Source organism: Geospiza fortis, unplaced genomic scaffold (genome assembly GCF_000277835.1).
Source record: "Geospiza fortis unplaced genomic scaffold, GeoFor_1.0 scaffold55, whole genome shotgun sequence".
Taxonomy (NCBI): Eukaryota; Metazoa; Chordata; class Aves; order Passeriformes; family Thraupidae; genus Geospiza; species Geospiza fortis.
This window is the reverse complement of record NW_005054308.1, coordinates 1,793,645-1,812,369: the sequence shown is the minus strand read 5'-3', so window position 1 is coordinate 1,812,369 and position 18,725 is coordinate 1,793,645. Positions and strand designations below refer to the sequence as shown.

Sequence of the window (18,725 nt, the reverse complement as noted above, 5' to 3'; positions counted from 1 at the left end):
CGACGTGGAGCTGGAGGAGCTGGAGCAGGAGCCGTGCCTGGACGGCTGGGAGTACAGCCGCGATGTCTATCGCTCCACCATCGTCACCGAGGTGCGCGGCCGCGGTGACACCCCTGCCCCGGGCCCTGCTGGGGCCAGGGCCTGTCATTCTGTCCGGGGAAAGGCGAACAGGGAGCAGGAACCATCGGGTGAAGTGCCTGTGGGAAGGGGTCCGGCTGGGCACCATGCTGCGAGGGGCGGTAGGGATGCGAGAGGTAAAGGTTGACGAAGGAGCTGCGCGCCCTCGCCGTTCCAGTTGTGTTTGCCAGCTGGTTTTACTCTGGGACAGGTAGAGGGGGAGGCAGAGGCTGAAAATTGAAACCCGGTAGTTTCCCCCTGCCTCACGCTGACCATCCCGGTAATTTTCTATGTGATGGAGTTGCTCGTCCTCAGTGCACCATTGAATGGGGACATGGATACGTTCAGATAAACACACCCCCAGCTGTCCGAGGCTAGAGCAGAGCGGACCCTCGCTGGCCCGGTGCCCTGGAATGCCGGTGCTTCCGTGGCGGTCAGCGCTGGGATCGGCGGGAGGCAGGTGCCGCGGTCACTCCTACGGGAGCCTGACCTGGCTGTCCCCTCGGTTTGTAGGCTCTGTCTGCAGTGGCATCATCTGTGCGGAGCGTCACGGGGGAACATCAGCGGTGCCGGGCAATGTGAGCACTTGTTTGTGTCTTCTGGCCGTGCCGGGGTGTGGAGGCAGAGCCGTGCTGTTCCGTAACGCGGGCACGGAGCGGGGAGCTCCGTTAGAGAAGGGAAATGATTCCTCTGAAGCTGCAGGAGTGCTGTTGCTGTTCCTCATTGTGTAAGGGGTTTCAGGGAATAACAGGCTCGCCCTCGTGGCAGGCAGTGGCAGCCGGCAGGCTCCGCGGTCCTTCAGCCCAGGGCCACCCTCCTCACCCTCGGGAGCGTGAGAGGGAAAGGGGGGGAACGCTCCTCACGAGTCCCTGTGACTCAGCAGCAACATCTGCCACCAAAAAAACATCGGAGGATGGCACAGCCAGGAAAGGTTCTGGTGCTGAGGCGAGGAGTCTGTGCCCTTAGGACATAGGAGGAGGGTCTGTGCCAGGGGTGGGCAGACATAGGCCAGCCACATGCCTGGCATGTGGGCAGGAGCTGGCAGCCTCCTGTCACCTGCTCAAAGGGACGCCATTGGCACGTGTGACACTTGCCATTTGTGCTGACACTGGTACTCAGTCACTGGAGATCCCTCACAATATCAGATCAAGGCAGGGGTTTGTGGAAAGCTTGCCCTGCTCCTGGCCGTGGGCAAACTGAAGCAGCAGCCTGGCTGCCCACATGCCCGGGTGGCACAGCTGCTGCCCACATAACCCACAGGCTGGCACGGCTGCCAGGCAGGTGCCTGGTGGCCACCACTGGCACAGACAATGGCTCTCTCACTGCCAGAGGGAGGTTAGTTTATCCTGGTGTCTCAATGAGCTTGTTATCTCTGTTTTAGAGTCAGTGGGTGCTCTGGGAGAGGCAGTAAATGAAGCAAAAGGAGGAGAAATGTGATTCTTCTTAATGAACAGTAAATCATTTATGTTGGAAGATGCCAGACAAGAGAATTCTGTGCAGTATTTGGATGGGACATAGCTGTGGGGTTTGCCTGGGGGCCTGGGGTGTGCCAGAGAGGCAATAGCACATTCAGAGATGGAAACCAAGTGCCAGGTTCCCATCTGTAAGCCAGATGGAAAAGGATACTTGTTTTGTTTCAAAATTGTCATGGACATTTGGAAAAAATGCAGAATTTTGTTTCAAAACAAGGAAAACAGGCACTGATTAAATGCTGGAAAGAGGCAGTTTAGACAAATTTGAGATGCTTATTTTTGTACCCAACATTTTTCTCTGTATTAGGAAAGACAAGCCAGGACAGGCCACCAGAAGAGCTTAGTGAAGAAATAGCTTCAGAACTCAAAGAACAGAACTTGATGGTACAGGATTAAGTGCTGGAGACTTAATTTGATTCATTCAGTTGCATTTAATCCTGTAATTAAATGCTGCTTGAAGGCAAGTGGGAGATGCCAGCTCAGCACCTGTGTTACTTGGTCTGTGAGGACATGTTAAACCCTGGGACCAGAGAATCCCAGATTGAGACATTTTGGTGGTGTTAAAATGGAGATGATGGGGGAAAGTGAACATGTCCACAGGTGATCTTTGGGCCAGGCTGATGTAAGAAAGGGGTTGTAAGAGTAATGGTGAGCAAGTGGAAATGTGAGTCATTGTGGGGTCAAGAGTGATCCCTTGGCTGAGATGGAGGGGCTGCAGGGTTTCCTTTTCCTGTTGGCAGGCTCCTGGGGACTGTTACATTGCTATTCTTTTCTGGAACTTAATCTACTTTTCTTTTACTTCCAGATAATGATGTTCAGGTCAAACATGAATTAGAGGCTCAAGGACAAGCACTGATTTTGCCCTTTGGAGTAGGCATTAGGATCCAGTTAGTTCCCTTGAGCCAGGCTGTCACCAGCACTGCTCCCTGGGGACACTGAGCTGCTCTCCACCACTGGGGCATGGCATGTACCCCAGACACCACTTTGGGGCCCCTGCAAAGGGCAGAGGGAGTGCCAGAGGCTCTGCTGGGGCTACTGCTCTGTCACCTGTGTCATCCTGCTCAGTCCCTGTCCCAGCCCTGGCCCTGATGTTAGTGAAGGCAGAAACCAGAAGCTTTTGGGACTGGCAGAGGCAAGAGACTGGATAGAAATTGCTTTGGTTTGAAGGCATCTGAAGGTCTTTTCTGTTCTGTTCTGTTCTTTTTCCATCAGTGGACAGCAGCCCTGCCCAGCCCTGGAAGCCCACCCTGTGCTCAGGCATGGAGGTGCTGGTGCTTGTCATTTGTGCACTGAGCAGAGCTGGTGTCATTGCTGGACCTGGGACCCAGGGAGCAGGATGGGGCCATCTGTGAATAATTAACACTTCTTGAGTTATTCATGGTCAGCTTTACTCTTGGAAACAAGTTCAGATTTTCCCTGGTTTGCAGCCCCACCCATTTACACAAGGCTCCACTAGTGTTTTCTCCTCTGATGTGAATGGGCTGTACTCAGAGGGTTAATTAGTGATTTCTAATTGGTAGGGGGGCACTTGGGGTAGTCAGGGCGCCTTCGCCAGCAATTTCAATTTTTCAGAAAGCTCCTCCATCTATAGTGATCCTGCCAGCAGCACTTAGCAGAACTGACTCTTGCAGTAGCTGGGAGCTTGTCAGAAAGTGCTGTAGGGATTTGATGGGAATAAAGTGATTTAATAACAGTGTTCTTGAGCAGCTCCTGTTCCTAGCATTCAGAGGCCTTGCCTGGAATCTTACATGAACTTTGCTCCCCAGTTTGCTTTGCTAGGGACATTACAGAATTACTTATTTTCTAGTTAATGTATAATTAGCCCAGTAGAGACATTTTGGAAGTTCTAACTGTAGGCAGTTTTGCTGTGGCTGGGCTGTAGCTCCTGGAGCCATGGTGTGCTTGGTGCTGTCTGTGAGGGATGCAGCTCTGAGGAAGGGGTCAAACAAGGGGTCAAACAATTACATTTCACTTTTCCTACACACTGAAGCACTGCTGAAACCTTACCATGTTGATCTGTGGTTGATCACTGTGCATGAGGCTCAGTCAGAGTGAGCGCCTGTGGGGATGGGAAGCTGGAATTTGGGAGGTGAGTGTAGCTGTAGGGTAGGGCTGTATTGCTCAGGTACCATGTGATATTGGAGCTAAAATAGGTGGATTGTTCACTTAGCAGCTTCAAGTATACTTAAAGTCAGATGGATTTGATGTGTTTGTGTGTTTTCTGGTCAAATACAGTGAGATCCTGTACACAGTAACCCCTCTTTGGACAGCCAGGTGCTGTGGGCTGTTTACACATCCCCCAGATCTGAAAGACTTGACCCTGTACAGTGAATTTTTCCTGGGTATGAAGTATATAATGGGAAAAAATGGAGCAAACACCTGCATGTGGCACCAAGGAGGTAATGCAGTTTCATGGGCAAGTTATTATTTAGCTGGGTTTATTTTACAGCCAAAGGGCCTTTGGCACCATGGAGACATTTTGAAAACATTGATCCTTAACCGCGAGCAACTCAAGTCTGAAGGTCCAGGAGCAGGAGCTGTGCTGGTGCCCCAGAGCAAGGTGCTCAGTACAGATAATTGACAATAGTTTGTATGAGCTGCAGGTTCTGCCATGTTGTCACTCAACAGCTTTCCCTCAGTGGGGCAAGGAAGGTGCAGCAGGATGAGGTGAAAGACCTCTACAGTACACTTTGAATGCTGTGGTTTTTGTAGCTGAATTTTGCTTTGTTTTAAATACTAGACTTGATTTGTACTGACTTTCTTTACAGAAATCTGTTTTCTTCCACAGGTGAAGCAGATCCCTGCATCTGTTTTTCACAACTATCATCCTTGAATGTACCAGAACCCCACTGACCCACATGCTAACCTCCACCTTCTCAAAACAGAGTGCAGATAAGTGGAGGTGTGTGCCCAGACAGGCCCACACTTCACCACCTCTCCCTTCCCAGCAGGGACAAGAAAATACCTTACAGAAAATTCTGCCACAGGGTTCTTTTTGTTCTTAATCAGATTAAGGTCTTGGAGGCACATTTTAGTCCACAAGTCTCCTTGTTCCTGCATTGAAGACATGTGTGTTCCTCAGGAAGAGGCATGGACTGTGTATTTAACCTCAACTTCTTTTTTTGCTGTGTAGCTGGTGTTACTTTGCAGGCTGGGCAAGGGGCAGAGGTACTTACTTGACTCCCCTCTGCTGGCAGTGTACTTCTACTCTGTCTGAAAATAGGCATTAATTGCATCTCTTGCCTAAATTATAGTCCAAAGCAAACTGCATCAAACCACACCACCTTCCCCCTTGTTCTGGGGTTTGCCTGCCTGTTCTGCAGTGGCTGTGAAGCTCACCCACCAATCCACTGGTGGTTTGTTTCTGGCAGGGCTTGTGGTGCCATCAGACAGCACCTGGGTGTCTCTGTAACAGAAGGGTTGCTCCTTGTTGCCTGCAGCTGAGTGAGGAGCCTGAGCAGCTCTGATGGCAGGTTTCTGCTCCATCACCAAGCCTTTGCCTGTGCTTGGCCCATCCATTCTCTGAGCAAAGGGTGGCTGCTGGTGCAGGCAGTGGCCCTGCTCTCTGATAGCATGGCTAATTATTAAAATTATGCCATACTTTAATCTGTTATCTAACTAGCTTACCATTGTGGTAGAATTATCTGATCTGAGAGTGACATGTTTGAAGCCTCTCCCTAAGTGCTCCTGGCAGACATGTCTTAACCAGGAGATTAGTCACTAGGAGGGGAGCAAGCCTTGGCAGAGACATGCTCAGCTCTAACTTCAGTGGACAGAGGCTCATGATGCCATTTTTATTTTTTTTAAACCTCGTCTGAGGTTATGAGTAGTTTTAGGTGGAAGTTTCCACACTGGCTCCTGTCCTAAGTCTGCAGCCACAGCCAGCTGCAGTCATGAGGCTGTGAGTGATGGGTGGCAAGTCAGTGGTGCAGGTGGTGGGGTGGAACAGAATTTGGTAACACATCAGTGCAAGAAAAGAGATGTCATTCTGTGTGTCTTCTTACACATTCTTTGTCAGCCCCAGAAGTTCTAGAGATGCAGCAGGTTTTGTGCTTGCAGAGGTAAACGGAGCTGTCCTTAGCCGGGATGGTTCTTTACCCTTCTCCATTGCTCTGTTTCACTGGTGGAAGCATCTTGGACCATGGGGAGCCACGTCCAGGGGTCTGGTGGGCACATGATGGGAGGATTGTGCTGGAAGCAGGTCCAGGACAGCCCCTGAGCTGCACACACTGGCTCCCATCAGGTTTGGCATTGCTGGCCAGAGGCAGTGGGGCTGTCAGACAGCTGCTGGTGCTTTGGCCTCATGGAGTTGCCTGGGGAGAAAATCACTTTCCCTTCTTTTTCCTGTGCTTTAAGCAGGATGTTCCAACAGTGACCTTGGCCAAGAAAACAGTGCTGGTGATGGGTGGAAGTGTGGGAAACAGAATTCCATTGCATGGAGATGTGTGTGTCTGCAGCCAGCAGCCCCTGTGCTGGACGAGGCTCAGCACAGCACTGGGGCTGTGTCTGAGCACAGGACTTTCTCTTGCAGTGGAACCTGGTGTGTGAGGACGACTGGAAAGCCCCACTGACCACCTCCCTCTTCTTTGTGGGGGTCCTCATCGGCTCCTTCATCTCGGGGCAGCTCTCAGACAGGTAATGCCATGGGCAGGGCACACCTGGGGCATTTCTTTTGAGAGACAAAAGGAGTGAAATGTCCAATGCTCTGAGTTCTGATCTAAATTAGGTAACTGGCCTGGCTTCTTCAAAAATCCCATCCTGGTCTACCCCAGGTGAAGGATTTCTCTCTCTCAGGCACTTCAGGGCCTGGGGACTGATCTCCACAAGGAGCCCATGTGGCTGCTTTGCAGATTGATGCAATGGGTCTCCCTTCACAGCCCACTTCCCATTTGTTTCTTTATCCAGCCTTTTCAGTAGTTTAAAAGATGCTGGTTTTGTTGTACATGAACTGATAATCCCTTGCTAGAGCTGCAAGATAGGAATTTGCCCTTTGAATGGAATCTCTGCACAGGAGAGATGGTTTGGTGGAAACAGAGTAAGGTCATGTGAGAGGAAGGAAAAAAGATTACCTGAAAATGATAGCAATTGTCCTAGCATCTCACTAGATATAAATGTAAAAAAATCATTACAGGCATTTGATAATTGTCTCAGCAGTGTTGAGGTTTTGGCCTTACAAGTGTTGAATGCAGAATACACATTCCCTGTGCAAATCTCTGCTCCATTCAGCCCTCAGCCCTGTGTCCATACCCATGTGATGGGATCTCTGGTCTCTCAACTGCTCTCTGGAAATGAGGATGTCATAAGTTAGCAGTGTTCCTCTGGGTGCTTAGTGGAGGGGTTTCAAAACTCACTGGGAGTCTTAATCCTAAAGCCTCCAGCATTAAATTCCATGTGATCTGAATTTAATCTCCTGACTCCTGCCCCAGTGCAGAAGTCAGTTGGTGTTACTGTTTGAAAGGGAGATGAGATAATCACTAAATCCCAGTGGTGCCATTTCCCAGTGGGAGCATTTGAGGAAGTGTGTGTGCCCTGGTGGCAGCGCAGCCACTGAGAGCCCGGCTCATGCCTTCCCACATGAGCTTCCTTGGATTATTTGGGGCTTTTGTCAGTAAAGGGTTGTGATCTGAGCCTGTCCCTAAGCAATTTCCCCATGCCTGCCACAGAAGCCTTGCCAAGTGAGGGGCTGCTGCAGGCAGCGGGTTATGCAGCCTGTGCAGCATCTGTGCCCACAGGTATGAAAACCTGAGCTTGTCCTGCCTCTCCAGGACCACAAGCCATGTAATCCTAGTGCAGAGAAACAGGTGAGACAAAGGGGGCAGTATGTCTGGCAACTCAGACCAGAAGCAGTTGACAAAGCTATTTAGCACATTCAAAGCATAATGGTGTTGCAAGTATAGGTGCCAGTAGCCTAAAATCCATCATTTCCTCACTTTCAGGTGTGTGGCTTGCAGTCTGCATGTGTCTCCCTATTGTACTGTTGCCTGGTCTCCTTAATCTCTGTCTAGTGGCTTTCTGAAGTTTCTGCTCATAGCTTTTCTTCTCTGTTTGTCTCCTGGGTCTTGTAAATTTTAATATTTTTTAATGCATATGAAAATATTTTTTTAAAATTAACAGAACTTCAGGTTGTGCTAAGATGCATGACTTGAGATTGGATATTTGTTATCTCTTGTGCCCTCTTACATAGCCCCCACCATAAATACATGCTGTTTCACTAATAATCTTTTTCTGTACCAAAGGTTTGGAAGGAAGAATGTCCTTTTTTTGACAATGGCTGTGCAGACTGGCTTCAGCTTCCTGCAGATCTTTTCCATCAGCTGGGAGATGTTCACAGTGCTCTTCCTCATTGTGGGGATGGGACAGATCTCTAACTACGTGGTGGCCTTCATTTTGGGTATGAATATATTTGCATTAGATTAAATGTTTGCTTATTGTACTGTTACTTTTTTTCCCTGCTGAAACTGGATCATTTAATTGGACAGTGGTAAATCTGTACTGGTAAAATTCCTACTTTGGGCCAGAATGATTGGTTTTTTGCTCTGTGATTCTTCAAGCCTATACTTTCTGTAGGTTTAGAGAAAAAGAAGAGAGCAGGAAGAGTCTAAATAAACATGCATTTCATTCCTCTTTGGAAAAGACATTCAAGGCAGTGTCCAGGGTTTAGCAGCAGCAGTAGGTCTGAGATACAGAAGGCATTTGGGTGCATTCCTGACTCCCTCTGCACCCTTTGCACAGAGGTCAGTGCATACCTGAGTGCAGAGCCTTGGAGCAAACCAGTAATTTCCAGGCACGATGAGTGTCAGGGGGACCAGAGCAGAGGAGCTGGCTGGGTGCCAAAGCCCCATTAGCCATAAATACTCTCAGTGTTGAGATCAGTGATAAAGACCTAAGTTTTGGAAGATTTTTTGCTTTCTTTACTATGGGGAGTGTAGGAATAAAGATCCAGCAGCTGCATGGCCTGGGGACCCTGCAGAGAACAAGGGACCCCATGGGGAAGGGGACCCCACAGAGGCTCCCACTGGACACGGGGGTTTTGGTTTCAGGAGAGGCAGCACCATGGGCAGATTATGGGGATGAGTGATGCAGGTCTCAGGGGGGAAATGGAGTTTGCTGTCTTTAAAGTCTGTACAAATATGTATTTATGGCTGATTTTAAACCCCTGGTGTCAACACTACAATTTGTAGATTGTAATGTGAGCTAGAGTAAAATTGTACATTACTAGTTAATGCTGGTCTTTCCTACCCCATGAGGTTTAACGGGGAAAAAACAGTTCAGAAGAGCATAAAATGAAGTCAGTGCTATGAAGAGGATACAGCACTGTGTCCTCAAGCAGCCAGGAGTCACTGCTGCCTGTGGCACAGGGAGGATAAAGGTCAGGCTGTCAGCAGGGAGATCCCTTGTTGCCATCACCTTCGTAACTGTTCCTGTCACAGTTGCCGCTGCTCCCACTGTCCTGGTAGTTTAATTCTTGTGTGGAGCTGATGGAGCAGGAGCAAATGCCTGCCATGGGAAGGCTGGGAGGTACAGCACTGGGTAAAGCTGAAAATCCTTGTGGAAATGCATGGGTGTTGTGTAGCAGAGGTGCAGGTTCTGATCAGGCAGGAATTTAGCTGCCAGCTCCCCTGGGAATGTGGGGCACAGCTGGATGTGGATTGGGAGCTCCCCTGGGAATGCGAGGCACAGCTGGATGTGGATTGGGAAGGTGTCTCAGTGGTCATCAGAAGCAAAGCTGGAAGGGAGGGCCAGGAACACCCCAGTGGGCAAATGGTTCTTCTGTTGAGAGGGGGCTGGGTTTCCCCCAGTGCCATTAGGCTTGTTTAATGGGTTAGCTGTTGTTTGCTGGCCCTTGCCCCGTTGGGCTGTCTCTTCTGCCATCCCTCCTCTATAGAGTTGCCACAGCAGCAATGGCTCCCAGGGAGCAGAGGCAGATTCAGCCGTGGCTCCCAGGGAGCACAGAGGGGCAGATTCAGCTGTGGCTGCCAGGGAGCACAGAGGGGCAGATTCAGCTGTGGCTCCCAGGGAGCAGAGGCAGATTCCTGGGGCACTTGGCAGCAGTGCTGCCACTCCCCAGCAGCCTTGAGGCTGGTTCTAAGGGCAAGGTTAATCTAAACTAATTTAGACCTTAGCTTCCTCGTTTAAGTGAGCCATCAGCTGCCTGTCATGGGTAAGGAGGGAGGTACTTACAGAGGCTGGTCTGTCCAAATATACGCTCCACAGCCAGGTGTCCAGGTGTCCCCATAAGCACTGTGACTTCTGCCTGTGGCAAGGCAAGCCCAGGAGCTTCCAGTAGGCTGCCCATGATAGAGGTACTGAATAGGAGAATATAGCCATTAAAAGAAAAGTAACTCCTTTAGAAATCCCATCCTGATTACAGGATGTGCTGGAGATGCTCCCCTTGTTTCATCCCAGAGCAGGCAGGGCTGAGCTGTGCCTGGCAGGGCAGCAGTGACACCAGCACCTACAAAGGCCTTGTTGACCCTGGCTGTGCTGCAGCCCTGGCACCCTCCATCCCTGAGTGCAGTGGGTTTTTCCCAAGTTCAGCACAGTTTCTCTTGTCACTCAAACTCTCAGCATCCAAACCTCTGTTGCCCCCCCATGTGCAGCTCAGACTCTGTTTCAGCATCCTAAGCCACCCAGGCTAATGCTGCCCATTGCACTGTTGCCCACCTTCTTGGAAAGAGTTCCCCCTGAGCTGTTGGTGAACTTCTGTAGTCAATGTTAGGGTTTTTTCAATCACATACTGTGAAATTTCTGTCATAGCTTTAGTCTCAGTTGTTCTCTGTGCTCAAAACTGTTGTGTTCAGGTTCTGGGGCTGCAAAACGCTGCAGAGGTTTGTGAAGGCATGTTGGTATTGTCCAAGACTGTTACTCCATGGCTAGGAGAACGAGGGAAGAGGAAAGGCAGGAGAGACCTCATCTCATACTGACTTTGAATTGACAAATTATAATGCAACCTTTAACAGGCTTAAACCAATGTTTCAAGTATCAGACCTCTCCCAAGAAAGTCCCTTGAAACAAGAGCAAGTCAAGAGGAAGATGGTAACATTTATCCCCACACACCCACTTTAGCCCAGCAAATTCTTTTTTTATGCAGTTTTTTTACTGTGACTTTATTCAGTTACTCCAGGTTTCTGAAATGAAAATTCATGTAGCTATCAAATAGGAGGGTTTTCCAGTCTTGGGTATTTTTTTTCATCTTCTCTGCAATAATAAATGTTGGAGTTCTTGTCATGATACACAGCCAAGTACACTCTCCACACTTTGCGACCCTCAGTTCACTCAGTGTCATTTGTGTTTTAATTGAGTCCAGATCACACTGTGGCAGTTATGGCCCTTGCAGTGCTCCTGATGTGATGGAGAGCTCTGCAGACCAGGGCCTGAGAGCTCAAGGAGAAGTGAGGTGGACCTGAGAGCTTCACTGGATTCTGCTAAGGAGTGGCTGGGTGTTTTATTATAAAAGAATTGAGGGGCTGTGGAAGGCTTAGAACTGAGTTTTCATGACTCAATATTAGGTTGCTGCATGGTGCAATGGCTGTAGGATGCTTTCCCTGACTGCTGCCTGGCTACTGGAACAGTAACACTACTAGGGGATGGCGTCTTCCCTGGTTCTGTCCTTCAGCCCCTGATGTGCCCATTCAACATTCCAACCTTCCTTCTGTTCCCAAAAATAGGTGGGAAATTTGTTTCCACCTCACTTTACTGTAAATTCACATCCTTCCATCCCATGCCAGTCTGCTGTGCTCAGACCTTTGCTCTTTCAGAAGTGCCCAGCAGTGAATTAATCTTAAATCCAGATGGGTTAAGTGGGGGAGCAGGATGAGTGTGTGGGGAAGGCTCCTGGAAGTCTGCCAGCCATCCCCCATGCCTGTCCTTATCTGTGTCTGCCAATGCATTAATCAAAGCAAACAGAAGTAGCTTCTTTATCTGCAGGTTCCCAATACTCCCAGCAGCATTGCTGTACAGGCATGTCTGTGCTGTGCTGCTCTTTTCTAAGATTGTTTAGTTTATTGTTGTTGTTGTTGTTGTTTGTAAATGCAATAAAGTATTTAGTCATGCTTGAAAACAAAGAGTTAAGATGCTAATCCAACCTCCCTTGTTTTAAACAGGCACAGAAATTCTTGGCAAATCAGTTCGTATTCTATTCTCTACATTAGGAGTTTGCATATTTTTTGCAATTGGCTACATGTTGCTGCCACTGTTTGCTTACTTCATCAGAGACTGGCGGATGCTGCTGCTGGCGCTCACTGTCCCGGGGCTGTTCTGCATCCCGCTCTGGTGGTGAGTCCATGCCGGGGCCACGCTTCCACCTCCCCTCCCGCCTGCTGCTCCTTGTGCTGGGTCAGGGAGGAGGGGCGCTCTTCTGTTCACCGCGTGAGAACGCTCTGCCTCGAGGGAGCGCTTTTTGTTTGGGGTTTCTTGCCAATTTTAAGTCGAGTAACTACCTAGAGAGCCTCGTTGGTGCTGTGTACTTGAAGCCTTGCTCTTTTTAGCTGGACAGAAGCACTGAAGAAGGGCAGATAGCCCTATTTGGTTGCTGCCTTTCTAAAGGGACAGGTGTTTGAAAATAGGAAAGGAAAAGCAAGGCATCACACTCTTAAGAATAATTCACAACAGGAAGAGTCCTTTCATATTATTCAGGAAACTCCTTTCTTTTTGCTATCTTGAAAATGTTGTATCTGTAAGTGAGCAATTAGGATCTTTATAACAGTTGAGTGATTTAGACACACTCTTCTATAGTCTAAAACACCTCCTGCATGTCCCAGTCTTGTTAGAAGTATCTGCTGATGGTTTGTTGGTAGTTGGGGTTTTTTTTTAACCTCAGTCTTCAAACCAAACCTTTGAAATGGTTTTCAGCTCCACCTCTGCTGTCATAGGATTTTAAAGACAGTCTGATTCTGTTTAAGGGTCAGTTTGCTTATTTCACTTGAAGTGTTTCAAATTCCTTCATCACAGCAGCATTTCCCTCTGCACCAAGCAGCTGTTCTCTGGGGAGGCTGGTTCTGGGTGGGAGCCTTTTATGTCTGCTATAAAACAGGCACTGTGAGGCGCAGGAAAATTGTCCCCAGAGCATGGCTTCAGAGCCCTGCTTTGAAATCTATGGGCTGGGAATTCCCAGGCCTTTTAAAAGCTTACACTTAAAAGCGCCAAAAACTTCCTCTGATGGCACTTTGGGGCCTGTGTGGGGGTAGATGGGGATCAAGGTGCCCTGGCACAGCTCTGCCAAGGCAGGTTGGTGTTAGCTGGCATTTTGGCATGTGGACCCACTGCTTCCACGGGCCATGTGACTTGCACATCCCTCTGCTCTGTACAATTCTTGCTCTTTTACTCATTTCTCTTCCAAATTCTCAAGAAGGTTCCCTGCATTATCTCTGCAGTCTCAAGATCCTCAGCTTTCCCAGTAAGAAGAGCAGTGGGGCAGCTCATCTTACAGAAAGTCCCATTAGTGATTATTGATCAGATATAAATCATCTGATGTTTGTAATTATTGACCTGGCTTTGAATCAGTCTTTGGGGCTCATCAGAAAAGGAGTGCCTGACCTGCTTTTTTCCAAGGAGAGGAAAAAGTGCTGCTGGCTAAAGGGAGCAAGATAGCATCTGTTAATACCAAAGGATTTAGTTAAGGAAAGTTAAAGTTTTCTGTCCTGTTCTTGGTGTTAATTCATTCAACATGTCTGTAATTGATTAGAGGATGTCATCAACTCTGCAAGGGGACACTACCCCTGCCCTCTGCCTGGGAAAATCTGCCTCAGAGCTGTGGTAACATGGTGAGGTTTGTATATAAGATCCCTATGACACAAAACCTTTAAATACACACTGTGCATATTTAAAGCATTTCCACATTGTGTGCAGTTTCCTAAGAATATTTTTGATTCACACTGGCTAAGCTGCTCCCATCCTTTCTGTCTGCCTGGTGACACCTGGTGGGCATCAATTATTCCTTAAAAAACAACTTCTGAGGACAAAGCATCTACTTTTGCATGACACTAGGTCCCATCTATTTGAAATACATTGCCCACGTGCTTCTGTGCTGGTTGTCTCCTGCTGCAAGCAAGCTGTGAGATCTGAGTGTAACTCCTAAGCACAATAAATATGTTATTTATAACTTGTTACTTTTGGGGAAACATTGAATCATTTCTTCTGAAACTTATTATAGGATCATTCCTGAGTCTCCTCGGTGGCTGATCTCCCAGGGAAGATATAAGGAGGCAGAAGCTATTATCCAAAAGGCTGCAAAAATGAATGGCATTCCAGCCCCAGCTGTGCTTTTTGACACTGCAGAGGTATGTTCCACACATCCTGGTGCTTTACCTCGCTGGCACTTCCCTGTTTGGCTGGTTGACTTGTTGGGAAATGCCAGCAGAGCTGGTTTGCACCAGCAGCTCTTGGGCTGGCAGTGGCTGCTGGCCTGCGGTAAGTGCTGGGTTAGCAAAGTGATCAAAGAGATCAAAGTGAGAATCCAGAGGGAGGTTTTATTTGTTTGCTTTTCACAGTAAAATTCTCTTCCTCAGCAGTGGTTTATTGTGGTTTTCAAAGCAAGGGTGACCCAGATTGCTTCCTCCTCTGGGCACTGCAAAGACCTAAGGAGAATGTGTTTGTGCCCGTTTCAGTTTGGTGCTTTTTTAGCAGTTTGCAGTTTAGCGAGGGCCCTTTGCAGGGGTCTGTGTGGGGGACCCTGAATCAGCACCCACATGAGCTGGGTCTGTGTGGAGCCTCAGGGACTCCTCAGGTTGCCCAAACCAGCCAAAGCACCGGAGTGCTACAAGGGGACTTGGAAACCATGATGTGAGTGAAGACAGTGAAGAACATCAAGCTCTTCTTCAAAACTGTGGTTTTCTGTATTTCATATCTGTTGGTTAAAAGAAGAAAGTCTGGTGAAACCCGGCAGCCCAGCAGCAGGGAGCAGCACAGCCACAGTGGGATGGTTGGTTCCTGTGCTCATCTCTCCCCCTGCTGGCTCTGCCCTCACTGGAGCTCCTCACAGAGGTTTTTCTTGTGCAAAGACTCCTCCAGCCTTGCGTCAGCAATGACCTTGTGTCTGTAGGTCGGATCTTCCTCTGCTGCCTTATACTGCCACCTTCCTTTGGCAGTAGGAAGAGAGAGCAGAAAGCAAAGCACCGTGTGCTCCTCTGCAGTGGCTGCAGGACAAAGATGCTGAGTTACCCCTCTTCTGGGCAGGACCCATCACTTGACTGTCACACTTATATTTTGGCTGAAGAGTTCTTTCCCAAGTGGAAGTTTTGTGTAAATTGAAGTGCGTGTTCCCATTATGGGAAGCTCATTCTACACCAGCCATGGATAATCACTTCCCTTACTTCACAGCCAGGCCTCAGATGTCTTTCAAACTGGGGATGACTTTTTTGGATTGCAGCATTTTATCATTCCTGCGTATTTTCTTAAACCAAGGAGACACTCACCTGCTTCATGGAAATTTTGTGTGCCAAAATGTCTGTCCAAAAAACCCTGAGGAAGATGTCTGCATGCTAAGTCTCATGTTGGAAGTATTTTTTAAACATTAATAGAAAGACACTCCTTGGAAACCATAATCTGTTCCTAGGAAAGAGCATCTCCTGGGTAGTCCTGTAGGGAGAAGCAGGATGGTTTGTTCTTTGGGCCTGGGGGAAGCCTGGCCACAAGTTCTGGCTTTGCCCTAGCAAGGGCAAAGTGTGCAGGCAGAAAGGCACCCTAATGCCACCCAGAAGATTCCTGCTTCAACCTCAAACTAGACCCTCTATCTCCAATCTGAGGTGGTGGATGCTCCTGTGATGTGCCCTGGCCTCACCAAAATTTCTCATCTATTCTTCTCCCTGTCAGGGTGCTGGCAGGCAGCAAAACTGGCTGATTTCCTGCATTCATTTGCCATCACTTATGAAGGTTTGAGAGAGTTGAATGGACAGTGCAGAGAATGGACAGAACAATGCCTCTGGTACTGAGGTTAATTCTGGAACTACTGTGCGAGATCCTTAAGGAAACTTTAACTCATCTGCCTGCTCAGCTGATTCTCCTTTCTAATTAATCTTCGTGGTGCAGTGGAAACTCCCATGAGTACAGCTGGGTGCAAGGACAAGCTCCACTAAGGACTGTGGTCCCTGGTGCAGAAGTGGCCCTTGGGCTGACCTCTTATCCCCTGATAGCCATAACTCCATAACTGCCTGGACTGTGGGTAGCAGAGGTTGTTATGCTCTTAGGTGTGTGGGAATTTTTTTGGTTTTGTTTTCCTTTTTCCTTCAGATGCAGGATTCGAAGCCCCAGCAGCAGCAGAAGGCTATCCTTCTGGACCTATTTCGAACCCGAAACATTGCAACTATTACTATTATGTCATTACTTTTGTGGTAAGGAAATGTGTATTCGTAAAGTACCCAGGCAATAGAACAGTTCCTGATTTGAGGGCACGTGCCACGGGTTTAGATAATAAGTCTGAGCTTCGGAGTCGAGCTCCAGTGGTCCTTGGCTGGTACATGGCCCTCAGTGTCCTCACAACCCCACCACATTAACACACAAGAATATGGAGACAGTAGCCTTGACTCAGATGTAAAATAGTTAGAAAACTATATGTAACAACTTCTGTATTTTTAAGTAATTTGTTTGTTTTGGTTTTTTTTTAATGCTCCCCATCTCTGTAACCTCTATTTGAAGACAAATATTTTTCTTGAAGCAAAGGCAGCAACTCAGTAACATAACAAGAGCCAGACCCATGGCCAGCATTTTTGTTCTGTTCTGTTCTGTGCCCATCTCAGTGAGATCCTGGTCCCTGCCTGGGCAGCCATGAGAAATGAGGACCCAATAATGCTCTTTAGACAAACCAGAACTCTTTCTGTCCATATTCACTCCAGCAGAAAGCAACTGGCTAGCACATTTGGTAAGGCACTCCTGAGATCTGAAACATGAACATCCAGCTCTCTGTGAAGATTAAATAAGATCTAATGGAACTGCTGAGGGTGGGAGATCCTGACACTAGCTGCAAGTAGGAATGTAGTTGGCTTTGGAAGCTTGCAAGATTTTCATTGTGTGGTTGAGTCCGTTGCAGTGAAAAGCCTTTGTGAACAACTTTCAGAAAGCTTTTTACTCGGTGTAGTGTATGCAGGAAGGACAGAGAAATTTGAGGTGTCTTCAAGCTGCTGTGGATATGATCACTGAATGGGATGACAAAATTAGAAAGAGGGGGTTGCCACTGAGACTTTTTTAAGCCACAATGCCTGTGGCGGTGCTTTGCAGTATCCTATTTTTGTAACAACATCTGAGGCAACACTGGAGGCATTCAGAGACTGCTGTTTCTGGAATAATTTGTTTTTATTGCTTTTCTCAGGTTTTTCACATCAGTTGGTTACTTTGGCCTGTCCCTCAGCACTCCAGACTGGCATGGAAATGCCTATGTCAACTGTTTCCTCTCAGCTGTTATTGAAGTTCCAGCATATGTGATCGCCTGGCTTCTCCTCCGCTCCCTCCCACGGCGCTACTCCTTATCTGGCACCTTGTTTTTAGGGGGAAGTGTTGTCCTCTTCATTCAGCTGGTTCCTGCAGGTACAAAATTAAACATGTGACTTAAGTATATGAAACATTCAAAATATGTGATGGTACTGTGTAATAGTACTGCAAAATTACTGGAAACCAGGATCAAATTTAGAATTCAAGGTCAAGTTTATGCTGATCCCTTGCAGCCTTAGGTTGTTTTTTTTTGCATTTGTATATGCTGAGTCACACTCGACTCTCATTTATTGTGTCAAATTACTGAGCTTTATATAGTTCAGGGGGAACCAACTTCTAAAATGAAAGCTGGAAATGTACTGTGATCTATCTGGTTGTGCTTCCAGGCTACAAAAACCTGTATCCAGATTTCCCTCTTTGTAAATCTCCAAAGGATTTTGTGGAAAAGGGGTGGGTTCAAGTTTGTAGTTTATTGCTGTGTAATCCAGAGTTTTGTTCCATTTCAAGAATGCTGTTTTACTTGAAGACAACCAAAATCTGAAAAATACAGAATAACCTGAGCATCTACATTATGCTTAGTGGGGAGTTTGGTGTCATCTAGGGATGGGATTAATACTTTGTATAATTAAAAAAACCTAAAGTGCCCAACTCGTGACCTTTTGGAAAAACACAGCAATACAGTCTTTTGGATGTAGAAATAATACAGGTAATAAGCACAGGGTGTTGTTTATTCACCTTGATTTTATTTTTTCTCCTCCAGAACTTAATGTCCTGTCTGTTGGACTGGTGATGCTTGGGAAGTTTGGCATCACAGCTGCATTTTCAATGCTTTATGTCTACAACGTGGAGCTGTACCCCACGCTGGTGCGGAACATGGCAGTGGGAGCCACCTCCACGGCCTCCAGGCTGGGCAGCATCATCGCTCCTTACTTCGTTTACCTGGGTGAGATCATCTTCTTCCTGCCTTGCACCACACAACTGCCACAACAGAGAAGTTGTCTGAGCTTCTGCAGTGCAGGCTCAGCTTTAAGTCCCTTCACTTGTTGGCTTTTCAGTTCCTTCTCTTTTGGCTTGGGTATGAGTTCACATGGCAGAAATTAAGTGGAGCTCCCTGGGTTTCACAGAAGGATCAGGCACTTCATTCCTTTAGGGACCATTCGTGTATCCTTTAAGTGAGTTAGAGCTGGTCCAATAGAATGGTGAAGTTTATAAACTGTGCAAGCAGAGGGGCTGAAATGATAATCACATCTCAGGATGCCAGTTAGTTACCCAGGAGAGTGTGACAAGAAGTGGTCTTGCAAGTAAGGAAATGTAGCAGTAGGAAATTCATTGCATGGCACTGTCCCTGTGCATCCTGAGATGGGTATGTTGGCAGGTGGGAATCCAAGCATTCCCAGGATTTGTGCTCTCTAAAGTAATACACGCAAAACATACAGGTTAAGTGGCATGAAAGTGTGTTTACTTGAAGTGGGTTTTTAAATTTTTTTTTGTTTTGTTTCTAAGCCAGTCATCTCAGCATTCATTCATTTTGCTTTTTCTTTTTGCTCAATATTTCTGCAAGCAGAATTATTAATTTCCTCATAGGCTTTTTTTGACACTCAATGCCATCACATTCTGAGTGCTGCACACATATTAACAAATACTTTTTGTTTGGTTTGGTTTTTTGTTTAATACATAAAATACATGCTCCTCCTGTTGCAGACTGGAAAGAGGGAT

The 18,725-nt window shown here is 47.5% G+C and overlaps 1 protein-coding gene across 1 annotated transcript in view; it reads left to right on the top strand.

Annotated features, from left to right (window-relative positions):
- Positions 1–62: 62 nt before the first annotated feature.
- LOC102036243 (solute carrier family 22 member 4) overlaps positions 63–18,725 on the top strand; it is a 22,915-nt gene continuing 4,252 nt past the window's right edge. Inside the window, exons 1-8 of the mRNA XM_031055186.1 lie at positions 63–254; positions 6,121–6,224; positions 7,826–7,980; positions 11,693–11,864; positions 13,741–13,867; positions 15,816–15,916; positions 16,891–17,105; positions 17,770–17,952. Coding sequence (XP_030911046.1) covers positions 63–254; positions 6,121–6,224; positions 7,826–7,980; positions 11,693–11,864; positions 13,741–13,867; positions 15,816–15,916; positions 16,891–17,105; positions 17,770–17,952 — 1,249 coding nt within the window. The remainder of the gene's footprint in view (positions 255–6,120; positions 6,225–7,825; positions 7,981–11,692; positions 11,865–13,740; positions 13,868–15,815; positions 15,917–16,890; positions 17,106–17,769; positions 17,953–18,725) is intronic.